The 20,676-nt window shown below is 36.1% G+C and overlaps 2 protein-coding genes across 2 annotated transcripts in view; both read right to left on the reverse strand.

Annotated features, from left to right (window-relative positions):
- Nucleotides 1-1,467, reverse strand: part of LOC129567564 (monocarboxylate transporter 14-like) — a 3,175-nt gene extending 1,708 nt beyond the window's left edge. Inside the window, exons 1-5 of the mRNA XM_055444617.1 lie at nucleotides 1,330-1,467; nucleotides 987-1,257; nucleotides 879-890; nucleotides 518-787; nucleotides 41-350 (exon numbers count right to left, since the gene is read on the reverse strand). Coding sequence (XP_055300592.1) covers nucleotides 41-350; nucleotides 518-787; nucleotides 879-890; nucleotides 987-1,257; nucleotides 1,330-1,428 — 962 coding nt within the window. The 5' untranslated portion in view covers nucleotides 1,429-1,467. The remainder of the gene's footprint in view (nucleotides 1-40; nucleotides 351-517; nucleotides 788-878; nucleotides 891-986; nucleotides 1,258-1,329) is intronic.
- A 274-nt stretch (nucleotides 1,468-1,741) lies between these two features.
- On the reverse strand, nucleotides 1,742-20,362 carry LOC129567586 (uncharacterized). Its single transcript, XM_055444659.1, has 9 exons — nucleotides 19,870-20,362; nucleotides 13,104-14,861; nucleotides 12,894-12,937; nucleotides 11,898-12,168; nucleotides 5,326-5,924; nucleotides 4,775-5,255; nucleotides 4,626-4,691; nucleotides 4,251-4,376; nucleotides 1,742-4,144 (listed from the first exon to the last, which is right to left on the reverse strand). Exons 2-9 carry the CDS (start codon nucleotides 13,135-13,137, stop codon nucleotides 3,936-3,938), a joined length of 1,830 nt encoding a protein of 609 aa, XP_055300634.1. The 5' UTR covers nucleotides 13,138-14,861; nucleotides 19,870-20,362; the 3' UTR covers nucleotides 1,742-3,935.
- Between the last annotated feature and the right edge of the window lie 314 nt (nucleotides 20,363-20,676).

Below are 20,676 nucleotides of genomic sequence, written 5' to 3' on the forward strand. Positions count from 1 at the left end.
TAGTTAAACCGAAGAACGATGTAGTTTTAATTGTGATTACCATTTGCCATTTTGCTTGATTCCTTCTGGTACTTCGCTCACGATAACAGCTCCAGTCCAATTTCCCAAACTAGAAATACTTGATACACGCCGTTGAGTCGGGTCAAACCCATCGAGAGCTTGTGTTGGATCTAATGATCTACTTCGCTCGCTCTTCAATGCACAGAGTTCACTGTTTATGGCATTTTGTACTGAATTGTTATTTGGAATACTTAAACGATTCCGATCCATATCAATTGGCTTTATTTCGCAGTTATTTTCTGACATCACTACGATTTTCACTTCTGGTTCTTTTTCAATTGAATTCATCACTGAAAATTTGCATTTTATGGAAAAAACATTGGAATACAATTTGGAGGGAAAATTTGATAAAAATTTGAATAGAAAATTTGGAACCAAAAATACAAAAAAAAAATAATTTTAATCGAATTTTTTCAAAACTAAATCGAAATGAAATAGAAATCAAATGAAAATTTACAAGGTTTTACTTCGTCGATCGGAACTCTCTTCACTTTATAATGCCATTCAATGGGATGCATGACCATCATGCCCAAAATTGCATGGCTGTTTATAGCTGCAAGAATAGCCATCGATCCGCGAAACCCATATTTTTCCATTAAAAACTGCACAAGAATGGGATAGATCATTGTCCCGACACCGATTAAAGATTGAGCAACACTCATCATTACAACGCGTCTCTCGACGAAATAGTGATTGAACGAAGTATACGCCACTGGGATCATGAAACCTATTCAGAAAAATATCAATCACTGATTTATTTTTTAAGCTTCCAGTGATTTGAGTTGGATCAAATTTATGTTTTATATGAAATAACCTACCAAAACCAATGCCTGTTCAACAACAGAGAAATTGCAATTTGATTATTTTCTTCAAAATATTATCACTTTTGCGAATGTGATTCGAAATTCGAATAATCTTTTTTTTACCTTGAAATATGCTAAACGCAATCATCAATTGTTCAACTGACGTAACGAAAATAGTCATTAGGCTGCCCAAAAAGTACATTGAACCACCGAATACGCCCACGGTTCGTATTGACATTTTTTTGAACAATGTGTTTGTGAACAGGCCGGCAAAGCTCAACGCACAGAAAAAGCAGCTGGTAATGATGGTCACTGCACTCGTTTCTTCACCCAAACTCGTTAGGAAGTCATTGAACATCAATCCAAATGATGGCATGCTGCTCAGAGCACAGATCTACAAGATTTTTTAATTTGCAAATGAAAATATCATTTTCTTCTGTTTCAATTAAAAAATCATGGTATTTACGAAAGGCATCGCCATTCCAACGGCGATCAAATAGCCCCAGGAACCCTCAGGTGGTTGTTTAACTGTACGAAATCTATTTTTCATCGCTATATCACCCATATTGAATGACTTTTGTGAGGTGTAATCGAGATGATGATGCCGAAATTACAGACAATTAACTACTGTATTTACAACCAACTACCGCAATTTTATTGTGATCCAAAAATGGCTTATCGCCTGAAAAAAGTAACCGAAACAAGCGGGATTTATGAGATAAAAACGCATTTCGTCACACCGAACCTGACGTTTACAGGTCATCGCTTTCGATGCCGACCGCTTATCTTCAAACGTGTGACTGACACTTACGGAACCAAAAAGTCATTTCGTTTTCGTTTTTCCATGATGAAACTAGAACCCAAATGAAACAAACATGTTTTCTCTTAAATGTTACGTCTTGAAATTTATTTATTTTCATGTTGTTGTTTTACTTTGTTTTCTCTCAATCTTATCATTTAATCATGAAACTTGGTTGGTATAAATCTTAGTGAATAATTTTTCTTTTGTTGACTGGCTAAACTAAAATGTAAACAGATTTTCTGTCTGGATTTTGGGGTAATTAATCTAATTCTTCATTTGGATATAAGCAAATAAATTGTCCTATATAATTATATATTGAACTTAAATGTTATATAAAATTCCAAATAATTTTGATTTTAAGTTTCGACTTTTAAAGTACATAAATCAGTCGATTAATTTCATATATTTAAATTTTTTGTTTAACAAATATGTTTTTTTTTGTTTTAGAACATTATTTTTTCTATTTGATCATACACTGACAGACAGTAAACCACAACGTCTAACAAAATAGAACATTTTTTTAAGTTTTCTTTTGCTCAGACTTACAACGAGTACTAATTTTTTTCTATTAAACAAACGAGTGTTTTCACATTGAAAAAAAAAAATACAATTTTTGTTTGACACACACAATTCAACATTGAAATAAGTACCGCAAAGGGAATTTCCTGGGTCACACATTTAGCACATAAATTGTTTTGTTGTTGTTCTTACAAACGATTTTACATTTTAAAATGAACAAATTTACAATTGAAATTAGTCTATGCTATTACATATATTGAGTACATGTCTAAACACACTCCTTGTCATATCATTGTATTGATGAATTCAAGGTCACAAATAAGTCTAACATTACATCTAATAGGATTTCGGCGCCTGTGCTCTCTCTTTAGACTAAATTTGTTTGCTCAAAATACAAAACAAATGTCCGTTTGTATTTACAAAGGTTTGTCTAAATGTACACGATAAAAAAATAGTTCGAAAATTTTGTGGTTTTTCATTCTTATTCGGGTTTTTTTTTAATCAATTCATCGATGCGGTCAGATTTAAAGAAACTTACAAATATTTTAGATGTGTGTGTGTGTGTTTGAGTTTAAAGCATGGCACAGACTCTCTCAAAAACTCGAATTTTCTGCGTTCATCAGAATGTGTTCAATTCTTAACAATTATTCAAAATGATCAATCAATAACGAAAGGAATGAGCAACATTTGGATTCCCTTTTGGAACGAATATTTGTTTTTCTCTCAAGGTCATTCGGATTTGCGACAATTTTCCATTGATTTAGATCGAAAAACATTTGCTCACCACAAATCGTGGTTTACTTTTGGATATTTCTAAACAAAAACCGGTTTCTTTTGCTATCGATTTGTTATTACTTTCAATTTTCAATGAATATTATCAGCTACTTTAAATCCCACCGCCCGATTTAATGAGTTTGGATGTAGTTTATAAAAAAATTCGCTCTATTTTCCCATTTTTTTTTTTTTTTTCTAGCACTCAATTTAAGCTGACAAAGCCTAGATGTCATCTGGTGTATGTTGAACATGATTTAAATAAAATGTTAATGGATGATTTGGTCGTAAAAATCATTTGAGGGTGAAAATGGATGCTAAAGGTGCTTAGAATACATAAATTAAACGCTAATTTATTTGACATAACATCAACATAAAGCTTACGATGAACGATATCTTTGATACTGAATTCTGAAAATATTTTCTCTCTTTGCATTTCACTAAACTAAAAGGCATTTTTTTCCGTTCATGCTAAAACATAATACTTTTGTTCTCATATAAGTAATATGTGTGATAAATAAAGACAACGGTCACTCACAAACATTAACTATTCAATTAGTTGAGTTTTAAAATAATATTATGAAAAATAACTGTCACTGTTTGCAAAACAATAAGTCACTGAATGTGTGAACGGCGCGCACAACTTGTGATTTGAAACTCGCCGTGAAAAGGCATATTGTTGTTGTTGTTTGTTTTCTTTTTTCAAAAGAAGGAATAAAACATGTAATGAGGTTAATGATCGGAAATGTGTGAATTGGGTTTCTAATCTAGTGTTGGCATTTATATTCACAAAGTGATAAACACATTTGTTGTTCGGAGTAATCAGTTCCGAAAATAATCGTGATCGTGCTAATTAAATTATAGTATATGTGAAAAACGCCAACAATGTTAAAAATTTCTAAACATTAAATACAATTGTTTGTTGATATCGTCGTTTCTAATGATCGATACGCGCGTGTGTGTGTCTATGAAATAGTGACCTATTTTGTGTTGCCCGGAGTTGTGACTGTTGAATTGGTCGTTGCGGTCGTTGTGTCGGTGGTTTTTGCATCGCTATCTTCTTCTTCCTTGCGTGCACGAACATAATCGATGATGTATTCTATTGACCAAGCGAGTAAGCACAAGAAAATGCAAAATGTTTGTGCATGAATGCAAATCGGATAGCTCCCGGTCGCGTCCCGTATCAAACCTAAACATCAGTATTAAGAAGAAGAAGAAGAAAGGAGAAGAAAAAAAAAAACAAATGTTGTGAATGATTTTTCAGAGCAATTGTGTTAAATGAGTGAGGAATTTACCAATCAATGGCCCGAATGCGGTTACAAATAGGCCTTTGCCAATCATATGCCAACCAAAGGCAGCTGGGAGTTGCTCCAATGAACAATATTCAGATACGCACAACGTGAAATTACTTAATGCCATACCTGAAAACAAGGAAATTATTAGATTTTTTGTATAACAGATTGAATATATCAGTCTAGATGGAAAAATAAATAATAAGAAATTTCTTGCTGAATTTTCAATTAATAACGAAAAAAGTATGAAAAATAAAATTCATGATATTAAAAATGGTTTTTAAAAAAAAGAAACATGAAAATTGTACAAACAGAACAGAAATTGATCAAACGTGGTAAAATGAAATTGAAAAAAAAGAGCAAAAAAAAGAGCAATACCTCTGAAAAAACCGCAGATAAAAAGCCATACCATCAGACTGTTGAACTCCGTTTGTTCGGCCATGACTGCAAATGACGAATAGGATATTAATTAAAATTCATATAGCAAATGGTTTTTTCGGTTTCATTTTGATTTTTTCTACACTTACTCGAACGTGTAATTCCGACGAATAAAATGGATATGAAGAAAATGTTTCGTTTTTTAATGTCGAATCGATCACAGATTGGTGGTAAAACGATCCGAGCAGCAATATCACTAATGGCAGTAACCGACAAGCAGTATGCAACATCAGTTTTTCCATAACCGAGACTGGCAAAAAAGAATGGTGTCACCATTTTGAAGTTCATTTCGGCAACGTAAAAAATCGACAATCCGAATAAAATGTTCAAATATCCGGGATCTTTCAACAGTGACACGTCCATCAGATCAACGAATCGTCTCCAGAATCCTTTTTTCGGTGGCGGTGTAATATCAATGCCGATGTCTATATGTGGTTTAAATCCTTCAAGTGACGATGGTCTGAATTTGGTAAATGAGTTTTGTTCATGAAGTGCGGACATTCCGAGTGCAGTGTTAACTCGTCGAATTTGAATGGCACGATCTTCCTCTTCTGCTTCTTCGTCGCCGGTCTAAAAGCGAAAAAAAAAACAAGTACAATTCAATCAAATGGATTCATTGGACTTAAATTCTGAAACTCACATTAACGTGTACCAGTAAATTGCTGCCCATGAAATCGAGCGTCGATAGTTGTGACATAACTGAAGCTTTTCGTCGACGAATCGATGTGCTCAAATCGCTGTTCGAAAAAACTCCATTGGCTGCCATATTCGAACCATTTGACATGATGCGTGGGAATGTTGGTCGCTTTGTCATGCCGTTGTTCATCGAACTGATGGCCACTTCGGAGAAATTCTTACGCATTTGACGTCCATTCGGAGGAGCAACCGATGGAAATAAAAGTGTTTTCATTTCGGGCAATTCATCTTCGTCTTCTTTCACCGTTTCCATGTGAGGAGTTTGTTGAGCTAATTCAACATCGATAATTTCCTCTTTCAAATGCCATTTGACCGGTTGCAAAAGTGTCGAACCGAAGGCTGCGTGCAAAGCCAGTCCAGCCAACACCAAAATTGCCCCACTAAATTCGAACGCCTCCAGCAAAAGTCGAACCAATTGCGGCAAAATCAGCATACCAAGCGCAGTACCAGCCATTGACAAGCCAACAGCTTGACCACGTTTATTTTTGAAGTAGTGATTTAGCGCAACGAATGCAGCCGATGTGGCCAAACCAACTCCGATTCCTTTGAAAAATAAAGAGATAAATGAACAAGAGTTTAAAAATATTGATTTAAATCGTTGCGTATAATTACGATAATTGAATTAGCGCACAAAATGGGCGACAAGAAACTTTCTAGAAAATTGCTACACATTCGACCAAATAATCATATTTTTGTTTTGTTTTGCGAGTTTCATCTGCACAGCAAAGCAATATCACAGCATGACCGATGTTCATGGTTTGTATGTGCTATTGCCGGGCATCAATGTAATTAAATTATATAACTGGAAATAATTGAGCACGAAAACAGAGAGAGAGAGAGAGAGAGAGAGAGAGAGAGAGAGAGAGAGAGAGATGCCACAGATGATATCGAATTGAGTTCCTGTCAATACCATCCGTGTGTGGCACACGAACACGGCATGACTCATGCATATATATGTGTATATCGTCCGTTCAGTACACAGTTTATTTCAAATGCTCGTGGTCAACAAACATTTTAACTGAAATCACATGACGCTCGTCGTTTTCGATGTGCTTATTTATTTGTCAAATTAAACAAATAAAATAAATGTTTAAATTGAACTTTGTTCGAGCACATAGCGTTCCGATTTCAGCGCTGGTGTGCGACAACTGAATTTTTGCAATGTGCAAACATGTTTAGATGGTTGAAACGATATTTTGATATATTTGCCTGGCAAACATTGTATGAATTTGTGATGGACAGAACAACGCACTAAAATGATGATGCGCTTCAACCGAAATGTGAATGCTGTACGCAATTAATTTGGTCGAATTGTGGTTAATTGATGTTTATGAAAAACTCATTATATTCCATTAAATACACACTCGGTTCGTTAAGAATCGATAAGGCAAATGAGAAGAGAGACGAAAAAAATGGTTAATGCCACATTATAAATAATGCGTGGTTTCATTGTCTTACACACATCATCAACCCCTTGCTTCCAATGGCAATATAATTGTGATTGCGTCTCGTGGTTCGGAAAAAAACCGTTCGCTTATCGACCGAGCAGCAAATATCGATATGACCAATTGAGCGGAGTTTTTATTGGCCATCTCCATTCACACTCGGTATTTAGACCGTTTCAATTATTCGTTATTTTTTATGTAGCGACGAGAGCACCAATGTACGCTCGTCGCAGTGTGAACGGATAAAAATAGTTTTATGTCGTTTCAATGAAAGTGAGTGTAGAATTGATAAGCCTTAGACATAGACAAAGCACAATCATCATCAAGGCTTTCGTACACATTCCATTCGGTGAGTATTCCAGTCATGCGGCGTCTATCTCGCTGTCGGACTATATGGCAAAAAAAAAAATGGGTTGAATCGGAACTGAAATGGCATGGTTTTTCTGTTCATTTCGGTGGGTTATCAGCTTGTGCTGATAAATTATTTATTTACTATGTTATCGCCGCAGCAGTCATGTGACTTATTATGACCGATCTATTTTTCCGATGATGTGACGGTGATGAATCGAGGAAAAAATATAAAAAATGAAATCGGCGTTCTCGTTCCGGGTGATTTTGATCACACAAAAACACTCGTAGCCGTTTTGTAACGAGTCATGCGAACTCTAGTGTTTTGTTTATTAAAAACAAGCCGTTAACGGTACATTTAGATTTCATACGGCGTAGTATGGCGATGACATATGTTTGATGCGAAACTTTGTGTTGCATTTCGGAACGCGGCCGCAACAAAGATGGATGATATAAGAGCGTGTGTTGCGAATGCGAGAGTCACAAAATGCTGGTTTAAGTTTTTGAAACAGCTGAATGATCAGCATACACATACTCACTCAATCGTTCAAGTGTAACGCTTTGTCATTGACCTAAAGTTTCACAGTCAATTTCATCGAAAGCATCGTTGATCAATGCGAAAACGCATTGCGCAGTGAATGGTTCTAATGACGAGGTACTGGCTAACTAAATGAACGAATAAAAAATAAAGCGCAATTCATTATAACCTATAATCAGGCGTGAACGCACTGCATAGTGCATTTGAGTGTGCACATACTTGGGAGCATGACTTCAGCTGTGCTGTGTCTGATACAAAGTTTTTTTTCGTTACTCGATGAAAAATTCTTTGAGTCGGTGAAATGTTAGTTGGTCGTAATTATGCGATTAAACTCACTCTCTATGGAAAAATTCCGATTACGACGGTGTGTGTGTTTTTTTTTTTTCTAACTCTTTGCACGTTTCTCTGTTCATTGAGAATTTCCTGTTCTTGTGCTCAGTGAACACACGTATATGCCAGCAAATTATTTAAATTCACCGCTCAAAGGGAGCACGACAGACAGAGAAATTCATTTAAAAATGAATTTGTCTAGCGGCATGCAGCCTGTTGCCACCGTTGCTGCTGCCACTGCTCGATGGCTGCTTGGTACAACACTATTTATCATTGTAATTTGCCGTTGCGTGCAAATTTCGGCTGGAATTTATCACGGAGCGTACCAGACACTCTAACTCGCTTATTCCGACATTGAAATCATTTACACACATATTTCGATACGTATGCCAAGTCAGTGTATGTGTATATGCTGAGCGGGTGCATGCACGTATTCTATTCCATCATAATTGAGTAAAATAGCCAAGCGTATGCGCTTCCATGGGCACCCATGGCTCATGTTTCATATTTAATTATGGATTTGTTAATCTGCTTCGAAATAATTAAAACAAATTGCAATTATTTACAAAAAATCTGATGGATATTTATGCCAGTGTAATGATCGGCCAATGGATTTTCCTTTGCACATGTGTTCTAAACCAATTTTTTTTCTCCTTTCTTCTTCTCTTTCATTTCGCCTTAGCACCACATAAATATACTAATAAAAACCATCTGGATTTTTGTTTTCAACACAGTATTTTCATGATGATGGTTTTGTGATCGTTATGCTTGTCTTACTTTTGATTCGAGTGCACATCAATTGGGGCCAGTGGAAAAAAAATTAGCCATTTCTCCGGCCATTTAATCACTTTTCAGATCGAGTAACGACCATCAAAAATGCAACCGAAACTGCGAATAAAATTCCAAACGTTGCCAGTTGCATCGCACCACGCGCACAGAATAAACGAAACAATGTGTAATAAAAGCGAACGGCTCATTTTATTTTCATAGTCTAGATTTCGTGCATTGGTTGGTCGGTCGACTGCTGGAATGGGCAATTATTTTGAGCATACAATTTCGATAGCATTGCTATGATGGCGGTAGCGGCAACGGTTGAGGTGATGATGTACATTGGATGGCTCGTACACCATGAAAGCCGTGACTTTTTGAAGAAATATGAATGCAAGCTCGTTGAAAAATTTAAATTTTATGCTCCGGATATTTTTCAATGGAATTATTTACACAATTTGCACAATCCAAATCAAAATACCAACAGATAAGAAGTGAAAAATTGCTGAGCACCGCGCAATATGTTTTTTTTTCTTGGTTCGTTCATTGGCAGGAATTGAATTTCACGTTGGCAAATTGTTCAAACAGAGCGGCATACTTCACCATGTACAATGTCACGTCGTCAAACATATTTCAAATTGATTCAATTTTACAACTCTACTCGTTCATTTCAATGCGAATCGATCCATCGTAGAAAATGTGCCAATTCTGCCCGTCATGTTCAATCGATATAATTGCCTATCAATAGCATTTCTGTTGAGTTTTTTTTTTTATTTCACCAAACGAAGGCCAATTTTCAATCGATATTCTGAAACTTGGGCGTTAAAAAACCCGTACGAATTACGATATTTTACTCTAACTATTTTTTCTATGTGTTTCAAGTGTGATTTCATTGTTAAACATTACGAACAATAAACGCTCGAGCCGTTTAACGAAACCTATACCATTTTTTTTAAAAATTCTGACGGCAACAAATCAAGGTATTCCATTCTAAATGGCAAAACCGAAGAAAAACTCTCACATTTCGTTTTTTCGTGTGTGAATTAAAACGCCTTTTTCATAGATATACGTCATTCTATCACTTGAAAAATGTATAACATGTACATCTACGTAATGATTTGATTATTGTTGTTGACACATGATATAATCATAAATTATATATTTCTCCGGTGCTCGTGTGTGTGTATGTTTTTCAAAACGTTCGTCAAATCCAATTATATTTACGTCCAATTTGAAGCTAATTTGAAAATTTGTGAAATCGCCGTGTGTAAATTGTGTTCGATTCCAATGTGATTGGCTAGAAGCACCAATTCTAAATGCAAATACCAGTTGCGAGAGAGTGCAAAATAGCAATAACAACCAAATGATCTTGATATGAAAAATGCATGTTATACAATGTAGACCGGTTTCCGGAGAGAAAGAGCTGTCTTTTTTTCTCTATGCATGAAAACTAATCATCGGCACTCAATAGCGCACCGTTTTACCGGAAAGAGTATAGTATCACACAAAATAAATGTGAAATAAATCGATAAATCGATTGAAGGTAGACTATGGTCATTTGGTATGCAATACGGAGAAACCTTCGGAACATAGCGACAGTATGGACAGAACCAATTTAAAACGCAACGCATTATGTGTGCGTAATCACACACACACCGATTTGCAATTTACGTGAATTTATTCTGAGCCGGGAACAACAGGCGGAATTGAAGCTCATGATAATGCGTACATTTGCATTTAATCGAGAAAAAAAAAGAAAAATAATAAATTCCATTTTCATAATACGGTGATAAATAAAAGTTGAGCCAACGCAAGACAAAATTTATGTACATATATGTGCCGTTGTGTTGTGATTGTAGCGTGTTGGCCAAATCGAAACGAGAAATTTTGCACGTTTTCTTTTCCACATTCTCCCAGCTAACGAGTTGTGAGTTTGATAACGACACGCTTTAGTGTTGTAAAGTTTTTTGTGTGTATGTGCCAGTGGCACTGCCATAGACCTTGAGTGCACAATCACAATTACACATACAATGCGCACACGTCGGCAACCTATTGATATTATCCATTTAGATATTGTTTTTCAGCGCGTCGTCGTCATCGTTTTTTCGTTTTGTTTTGTCTCTCCTCGGTGTGTTGTTGTTGTTGTTGTTGCTTTTTTCTTCTTCTTTTCCGTCGGTTCGATTTAATTTGGCATTTACATAAATAACAATTGAAATATGCGTCAGTACTATTTCCAAACGTGCAGAATTCATAGATATTGAAGAAGCGATATGTGAGTATATTTTCCATGCAGCAGCAGCCACCATTTGTTCTGTTGCAGCTCGTTGTGTGCCTTGATGATCGGCACTTTTATGCATGTAATAATGAACTATCAATAGGTAAATTTAATGCTATTGCATGTGAACAGCAAACAATGTATTTCTCGGAAAGTCGTCAATGGACGAAGAAAAAAACAACGTGAGATATTGCGATAGAGCAAGAATTTCGAACATTTCCATATGAGAACAAATGAGTTTGGGTCACACACACACACACACACAGAGACACACACACACACACACGTGTTTCTCATTAGTTGCATTAATGCGCTTATTCTGATAGGAATTTTGTCAGTGTCGTACATATAATTTTCGTTTCAGCTGTTATCGACCGAATTCTCGGAAGGCATTGGTACTTTCTTTGTGGTATTTTGCTAGCAAAAATTTCATATTAAAACTAGAACAACTGCACTATGAAGCGCAACCAACAAAGAATATAAATTGTTATCGCTTCAACTTCATTGAATTGATATTGTAATGCAAGTAAATTGTATTAATGGCTGAATCGAAAACAAAATGCTCCAATGAAATTAAATTTTCACGCGAAATGACCTAAATTCAAATCGATTTGAACACGAAAAAGTTTTTTTTTGTTCATTTCACATTCAATTCAAACTGATAAACAACTCGTGTTGTCATCGTTGGGCGCAGAGATAGCGAAAAATAAGCGATGAATGTGATTTGCACACAATTTTCCAGCAAAGTCAAAGTCAACAGCAACAAAAGTTAATGAATCAATGTAGAGAAAAGTTTGGCTTGGTTTACTTACCGTTGATGACACTGTATGTGGCTAAAATGTGTGGCATACTCTTTGCAGGCGAGGTAAGCGCCAAACCAAGTGAGCACAATAGAGATCCAGCGATGGCCACTTTTCGATAGGAAAACTCCTTCAGCAACGGTCCAACGAATAAACCCGAAAAATTCATCATCACATCGTAAGTGGACATAATGACAGCAGCACCGAGTGTTTCGACGTGCAACTCTCGCAGCAAATCGCCAAACAGCAAACCGAATGATGGTTCAATGGCTCTTGTTGCCAACTACAATTCCAGCCAGTTCGTGTTCATCCGAATGAGCAGAGAATCCATATTCATGCGAAATTAAAAAGAAACGAGAAATGAAAAGAAAAGAAGAAAAAAAAAATACCAAATTACAATCAATTAGTTAGCAAACAATTTCGAAACCGAAAATATATTCGATTGACACACCATGACTTAACATCATGAAATTAGAACATTAAGAAAGAATCGAGCAACGATGAATTATATCATTTTGTGCTGTTTTTTTTTTCTTCTTTCATTATGTGAACGAAACATTTGGAATGACTTAAGTTTTAAGACGAAACAAAAATTGGCCAAAATTCATTAATTTTAATAAGCACTTTTTATGTGTCGTGTCGTTATTTTACTCATTCATACTGCCAGCCAGTCCTGGGTCTGTGTTATTGAAATACGAACGGAAACGAAGAAATCGAACACTTGAATAGTACGTCGTTAGTGGATACTTTCTTTGAAAAAGCTGATTGCTGCGCGAAATTCAACACGTTCATTTGACTTGGATTTCATAAACAGTCGTACAATTTCGGCGCAGAATTGCGAAATCATTCTTATTAATGGCGATGAAAGCGTGAAGAACCACTTGTTGAACTTTTGGCTCTCTCACACTCGCATTCTCTTTCCAATTTGGAATTATTTATTTTCTTGGCACAAAATCAGCACATAGCACACATTTATTTAATTAACTTTTTTTTTATCGTAATACTCACATTGACTAAACTGACACCAAAACAGGCGACCCATCCCCATCCACCTAGTAGACGAAATAAAAAGTTCATTAATACCAATGTTATCGTCGCATAGACAATGAGGAAATAGACGATGAATCTGATTTTCACCATTTTCTAACAAAGTCAATTTCGTGAACAAAAAAAAAGTTGATGAATCAATTGGAGAAAAACATTTAGCACCCTACTTACCGTCTGGCGCGACTTTCCTCGTTGGTTTTTGCATGATGAAATCCGTGCAATCGTTGTTTTTCGTAGCAATAATATTTTATGTGGAAAATTTGTTGCTTCAAAATGATCCGACAGTGATAAATTGTGATTGGATTGAATCACAGTTGAGATAAAATCAAAATTCGCTTCAATTGCGATCCACTTTTGATGACCTTTAACAGCGCGTTATCTCAATCGGCACGTTATATTATGATAAGTTAAAACAATTTTTCACTTTTTTTTTTCTTTTTCTTCTTCGAATTTCTTACTTAACTGACTGAGACTTATTTGTCACGTTTTGATTACAACAGAAACACTAGTAGACTTTTCATAACATAAATATATTAAATTAGGAACTGTTTAACCGATGCTCCGATTTTACATTCGTGTGTTCACTATACAAATTGTGTTTGTGTGGAACTTAAAACTCGGTTAAAAAAAAAAAACAGATATATGTAGACGAACAGAAAAAAAAAATAAAAAAATAATTTATTCTTCTAAAATTAAACTAAACGGTTCACTGATCACTATTTATGGCCACTCGTTTTGTAAGTAGATTTATTTTTATTGTTGTTCTAACGAAATGAAAACAGATCGCTTGAATAACGACGGTGACGGCGACAACGACGACGGTAGCAGTGACGATGGCGGAAAAGTTCACTTTGAAGTGAATTCAAGAGCAAACACAAAAAATGAAGAAGTTTTGAGATGGTCGTCGCGTGCGTACTAGCAGAGCGATGTGAACGCTATGATATTTTATCACCAATTAAAACGTATTTGTCGCGTCTCTTTTTGCTAAATATGAGATATTTATTGGCAAATACGCTACAGTGGGTTGCACAGCTGCTAATGTTGCTGCTGCTGCTACTGCGGCTAATGCTACCGTTTCAAGCGTGTTCGTGAATGATTAAACTTTGTACTCTCGTTTCACAGCAAGTCCGATGCTTTCTATTCCTCACTTCGCATGGGTATACGTACGTGAGTGTGTTTGTGTTAGAAGCTCTCGCATATGCGATGTATATAGACTGTCAATATGGTTCAGGCAATGAGCTTGTGCCTCTGTTTGTATATGAAACCATGTGTTCCGATCGGCGGCTATTCAAGTTTCGTTGCGCGGATCGGCGTTTTTCGCAGATTCAGCGTGTGCGTTTACTGATTAAATAACTAAGTAAATAATCGCTGCGAAATGTGATCGTGTGTACCTAATGTTGCGTATAAACCAACTGGTTCGACTGTCCGTCTCTAGTTCCGATATGTCGTTTTTTTCCTGCTGTTTTTTGTTTTTATTTCTATCGCGTATGAACTGCTCAGAACTAACTCTTTGCTGGCCTTTATTTTTGTTCTCATTTAGTTGCTTCACGCATATAAATATTCTCGTCGTCGAGTTTTGCCAAGAAATATTTCAATCAATCGATGAATTTCGTTCAATTCAACCATTCAATTGAGAAATGATGAGTGCAAAATGATGTGACTTGGTTGTTGTTCTTTCTTTTTGTTTAAATTGAATAACTGAATTCACGTGCTCTGCACGAGCTTTATTCTTATTCGTTTATTTGAACGAGCAGTTTCTTCCATTCGCTGTTGATTTTTTTTTATTATTCTGCTGACGAAGCGAAATTGACATATGTAATAATAATATGGCCGCAACGAGTTGTCAGTGCTATTCTGTTGATGATACGATTTAATTGCCGACGTTTTATAAGCAATGCGAATCAGTTGATTGAATGTAGATTTTATTTGCTGTGGACGAGAAAAGCAAAAGAATTATTTTTTTTTGTCATTCAAGTGATTTTTTGTTCTTTGTTCGTGTCTCGGGAGTCATTGAACAACAAAGTAAGCGACAAAACAATACAAAAAATTGAAAGAGAAAAAGAATAGACAGAAAATTATTGTACATAACTTAAAGTGCGTTTTTCAAGTAGTACGTGAATGGAAGTGAAAAATTGCGGCGGTTGTCAACCGATTATTTCAATTAACTGATGTAGAAACATGAAAAGTCACGAGTTATTTTTTTTTTGGTTTCGGTTTAAATCATTGCAGTGAAGTAATCACACATTGATAACGAGCAAAATGGCCCCATATAAGTATGTCCAGTGTCCTTGTGTCAATTTTGTTATTCGACATATAATCAGTCATACTGTTTTCACCATTGCGTCTTAATTCATTTTTTTTTGTTGGTGTTCTAATCTAATCAATCGACCCGATCTAGAGTTAACATTGAACCGATCAATAAAATTCGAATGGCAAACCGACATAGAATCCCCTAGCATATAAATTTACGTCAATGTTTCATTGTTTTTACGAATTTTCGATTATTCAATTCTGAGGTTATCGATCAAAATGCGAGCCTTTTATCACGTGCCAATGAGATATTTGGCCGATTACTTTGCCAGCAAATTATTGCGTCATTGTGATAAACATCCAACTAAATCGTTCGCGATACAACGAAATCAATGTTTCTCGTATTTCAAACAACGGGGCTGTTGTGTTCTTGCCAATTAATAGATTTTGTCATTTTGCCGTTCACGAATAGAATATTTCAGAGTATTGTATATTTATATTACGAAGAAAAAAGAGCCATGATTTTATTTTTATGCTGATTCCGGTTGACTCATAAATAAGCGTTCTTTCTCCTTCCACGCACTAGATTTCACTGTCATACGGCGCGCTATTTATCACCACCGTTGACTGACGAAATGCGAAAGAGCCGATTATAGTCAATGTTATAAAAACATATGAAAACGAACGAAAAAGAGAGAAGAAAAAACGTACAAATTCACACAAGCCCAGATTAATATGTGTATGGCAAACAAACCATATGTTGGAAATAACGATAAACAGCATCAAAATATTGCACGAGCCTGAATATATAACACATACTTCGAATAGAATCGTTCCGTTTATTGGCATTTAGCTGTCGGTGAATATCGAATGTGACCGCTAGAACAATAAGCTGTTTACTGGAATTTGTGGTCAAAGCAGAAGAAATGATGATATATCGCGAGAAATGACATGAAATGACGGAATGGACACGGTAAATCACACAACAGGTGATCAATGTCAGCACACAGATTCATCAACAAACACATAATAGCACATGCTAATGAAATGGCTAATAACAGCGAAATTATTACTGATGTTCTCGATTTTATTGGTGCTAAATTTGAGTTATTACCATTACGCAGCAACAACGCAGTATGAAATACATTGTATTCTCCTTCTTTTCATTATTTCAAATTAATCACAATCGATCGCGTGGTGTTTATTTTTAGCGGCTGAGTCTAATTTATCGAAAAACATGTTATTTTAAGATGTCACAACGATATGAATTTAAACTTGAAATGTTCTCTCCTCAAAGTATATTCGCAACTCCGAACCGATGTTAACTGGGCAACTGGGTTGTGATTTCAAAATTTACTGATTCAATTTACAATGTTTAATGTCAAAGAAATTGTCCATTTGTTGGCTGAGTATGCGCGCCCGCGTGACTGAATGAGTAAAGAATTAGACAGAACTTTTATGAGTGTCATCGGAGAAGGACATTGCGTCACGCTCATTTAGCATTTCACAGAATCGACGATGAAAATGAAATTCAAGTTTATGCGAATTTTATTACATAGTGCGATGAGTGAGAAGATGAAGTATTTTCTTCGTTTTTTTTTCCTCGAATAAAAGAAGAATGCAACGCCGTTGGCTAGGAGAGACATTGTGCCGGCTGAGGGGTGGAAATGTGCTTCGATTCAAGAAGGCTAATTGAAAAACCAAATGACACTGAGAGTGTATTTGCTCACTGGAGCAGAAGCACACGCGCACGCGGCTTTTTCTGTCATATTTTCGTGGCTGCTGATTATTATTACACTGCCAATTTACTAAATTGCTATTAATGTGTATTTGTTAAACTGATGATTCAACGGCACGCAGTTCACCAAAATCGATGTGAAAATGCTATAATTTCGTAGTCGCTACCGCCACATCCTTGTCACATCGATTCTTTTCTTCTCGTTCATTTTGTCGGTTGTGTTCGGTTTCGTTTCTAATTTGCTGACTGTTTTCTGTGTTTCAATCTGTCTTCTGACTCAAAGTGTTTCGAAATTCAATAAGTGGAGAAGCGACGACAACAGTTCGGGGAAAAATGCGATTTATTCAGGAACTGTGTGTGTGTGTGTGTTTGCTCGGCATGTGTACGAATGTATTCAAAATAATCACCCTCATTAAAAAAAAAAGAGAGATGCAAATTGGAGACCATATGCACAGTGTGCCTACAATCGTCGTATTGATAATGATGGGTATATTCGGCAAATTTTCACATTCACACAGAAAGGGAACATTGGTGTGTGCACTGTGAGCCAGTCTTGTGGTTCTATTTACGCATTCAACTTCGAAGTTTAATTGGAACGAAGCGCTGGAAATTCACTCGCTGGACGGAATTAAAAATACGTGTTATTTTTGAACGCAATATCCGTTGAAGAGAGAGAGGGAGAGACAAAAAAAGAAGATGATCCTTGTGTTGTGGGTTAGCAGCAGAATATCCATAAATTGAAACGTCCTACTCACAAGATTTATCGAGAGCGGTTGTTGAAATGGTTGAAATTTGCATATTTATTTCGTAACTTCGGTATGCAAAAAGGGCATCGAAGGGAAACGAACAGAAAAGGACGAAGTAGCGAAAAATCCTTTACATACTTCGTCGATGATTTGCAGATGAAGAAAATTTATTCAACACCCAATTTTCGGCGGTACAATAACTTTTTTAATTTAAATTAGATTCGATAGAAATGGAAAAAAAAAACACTGAGACAAGAGACTCGGTGTTCAGCAAAGCCACAATTGCACAACAATTTTTCGTACGCATTCATTTTCCTCATCAGTTCATAATTTGTTTTTTATGCTCTTGTGTTTCTTTTCCCATCGCACCAAGTGACTCTCCAATAATTTAATGAAAATTTATTTATAACTTTTCAGTCTCGTTGTTAGTCGTGGTTTGTGCGCTCGCGTGTATTAGCTCGCGATATACCGTACCGACTCTTAGTAATGATTTGCTGGAGAGAAGCGAACGAAGGAAGAAAAAAAAATGAGCATATTTAAAAGGCACAACGTAATGCACAGGGCATAATTGAGAGACACTGAAAAGACGTTACTAACCGAAATACATTATTCATTCGTACAAAAGCGATCTATGTGCTTCGCGCGCACACGAGCTCACTCACTCGCAAATTCTTTTGTCGTCAATATTCACTTTTGTCCCGAGAACATGCAATAAAAGTTGGCTTCGAATAAAATGCGACAACGCTTTTTTTTGAACTTGAACTGTTCGAGGTGAGCGTTAGCGCGCGAGTACGCGAGCCAACCAACAGCAACGCAGTGAATGCAGTTTAATCAAACTTTAAGTTTTCATTTTAAATTACGAGAAATCGTACAAGCAAATCCTTCGCACATATCACTCATGTGTGTGATGAGCAATGTCAATGCCAGCCAGCGTCGATTGTATCGCCTTGAATAGACGAGAGCGAATCAACAGACCTAACAAAAACAGCAACACACTACCCGAACGAGTTAAATTAAACAACAAAAGAAGAAAACGCAAGACGAAGAAAGAAAAAAACAGACGATGCAGCCGAAGGAGATGAAAATAAAATAAAAAATCAGATTACTCGAAATCTTTGGCTAAGCTTTACCCAAGTGATCACTTATATTGTGTTGCTGTGCGTTGAATGTAAGCAGCGGTGTGTGCAATGCATGCCGGCACTCACAAGAGGATGATGAATAATTGAATACGCACCGTGAGAGACTCGGCGAACACTGGTTTTTGTGTCTAGAGTCAGTATAGCTCTCTTGCGCTTCTACGTACGTCGTACTTGCTTGACTTGGCTTGCTTTGCAGGCGTTGACATGTGCAATGTGTGACAATTGAATTTGTGCGAGCATTGAAGTGAATTCGTGCCACCACAGTGGGATAGATTGCATGCGTAGCCCATCGTCGCTAAATATAGCACTTATATAATCAATTTTTTGTTTTACGTGAAGGACCATCGAGATACAAATACACAGTGTACTGTCTACACACTGTGAGCTCTGAGTATGTTCTCGTCAAATGAATACTTTCTGACGCAAATACTACTCAATAATAATTGACCGATTGATTTTCGGATTTTGCTTTGAAATGCTTTCGCTAAAAATATCCGAAACATTGGAAATGCACACGAACACAGACACATACATTCGACCTGAGTAGAGCAATATCACAAGCAGAGGCAATGGCAACTGTTTTCGAAAACTGCAACGCCGCGCTGCACATTCAAATTAACCAGAAAAACTAGTTGAACTAGTAAAGAGAAAATCAGAATTAAATCGGTGATTTACTGCAAAATATTGAAATTGGCAGAATGTTTTTCAACACCAATCGGACCGAGCGGCACACGGCACACACACACACACACTGAATGTTTTATGAACAACAACCGAAATGGAAACGAAAATGCTTCAAAGAAGAAGAAAAAAAAGAACAAGAGAACAGTTTACATCAGCCAAAAATAAAAATGAACACTCAACGAACAAAGTTGAGAAGGAATCAACCAACGAAAGAATAATATTTCATATTATGAAACGAACAAAATGAAAAAAAAAAAGTTATCACTTCTAATATTTCATGAGCGTGGCAAACAAACACTAACAGAGCGCGTCGAGTGTGTAGCCCAAGCTATGGGAAAAATAAAACAGAAACTGAAAATAAAAGGAATCGAAATACTAACCATTTGTATGAAATAAACAGACGAAATTGAATATGTGTGTAACACAGCTCTGAATCGGTTTTTTTTTTTGCTTCATTAGAGATAAATTCTTGTGTTATTCGTTTTTTTTCCCTTTGTTTATTTACAAAAAATATACACTGAATTTTTGTTTTGAACTATCACAAATTTTTTTTATGAAAAAACTTAACAACGAACGTGAAGTTTTGTTTTTTGGTTTTACAAATTTTTGTGGTTTGATTTTGTTGTTTTGATTTCGATAAAAGTACAAAGACCAGATAAAACAGATGAATAGAAAGAGATTGAACAAAAAATAAAATGAAACAATAAAATGGAGAGCCGAGTAAAAACTAAAATCCAATGCGTGTGGTGCAATGTGCAAAACCAACTCTAACTATCGAAAACGGAATTTTAAAAGAATAAAAAGAAATTGAATTGAAATCATCGCAGTAGTAGCTTGCATATGTCCGATTTCATGCTAGCTGAATGTTATACTGAATCGTATATGCACGCTCCGAAATAGTGAAACATTGTGTAATGTGCAAGCCTCTCGCATACACAGACACGCGCGCGGACAACCGACCGAATCATCCATCGATGCGAGCGTAAGAGATTGTGTTTGTGTTGTCCTCTCTTTCGAAACGACATACAAAAAAATTGAGAATCTACATTCGAAATGAATGAAATCCCATACGGCTGAATGTCTCTCTCTCGACAGCTCACAAATACCATCGCACGAAGACACGAAGCAGCAACGCAGTTGTGTAAATATACATCAACATATCATATCGATACACGCACGCTTGTTGC

The sequence above is a fragment of the Sitodiplosis mosellana genome, unplaced genomic scaffold, assembly GCF_009176505.1.
Source record: "Sitodiplosis mosellana isolate CC-2019 unplaced genomic scaffold, AAFC_SMos_1.0 Smas_scaffold_11, whole genome shotgun sequence".
In the NCBI taxonomy this organism is placed as follows: Eukaryota; Metazoa; Arthropoda; class Insecta; order Diptera; family Cecidomyiidae; genus Sitodiplosis; species Sitodiplosis mosellana.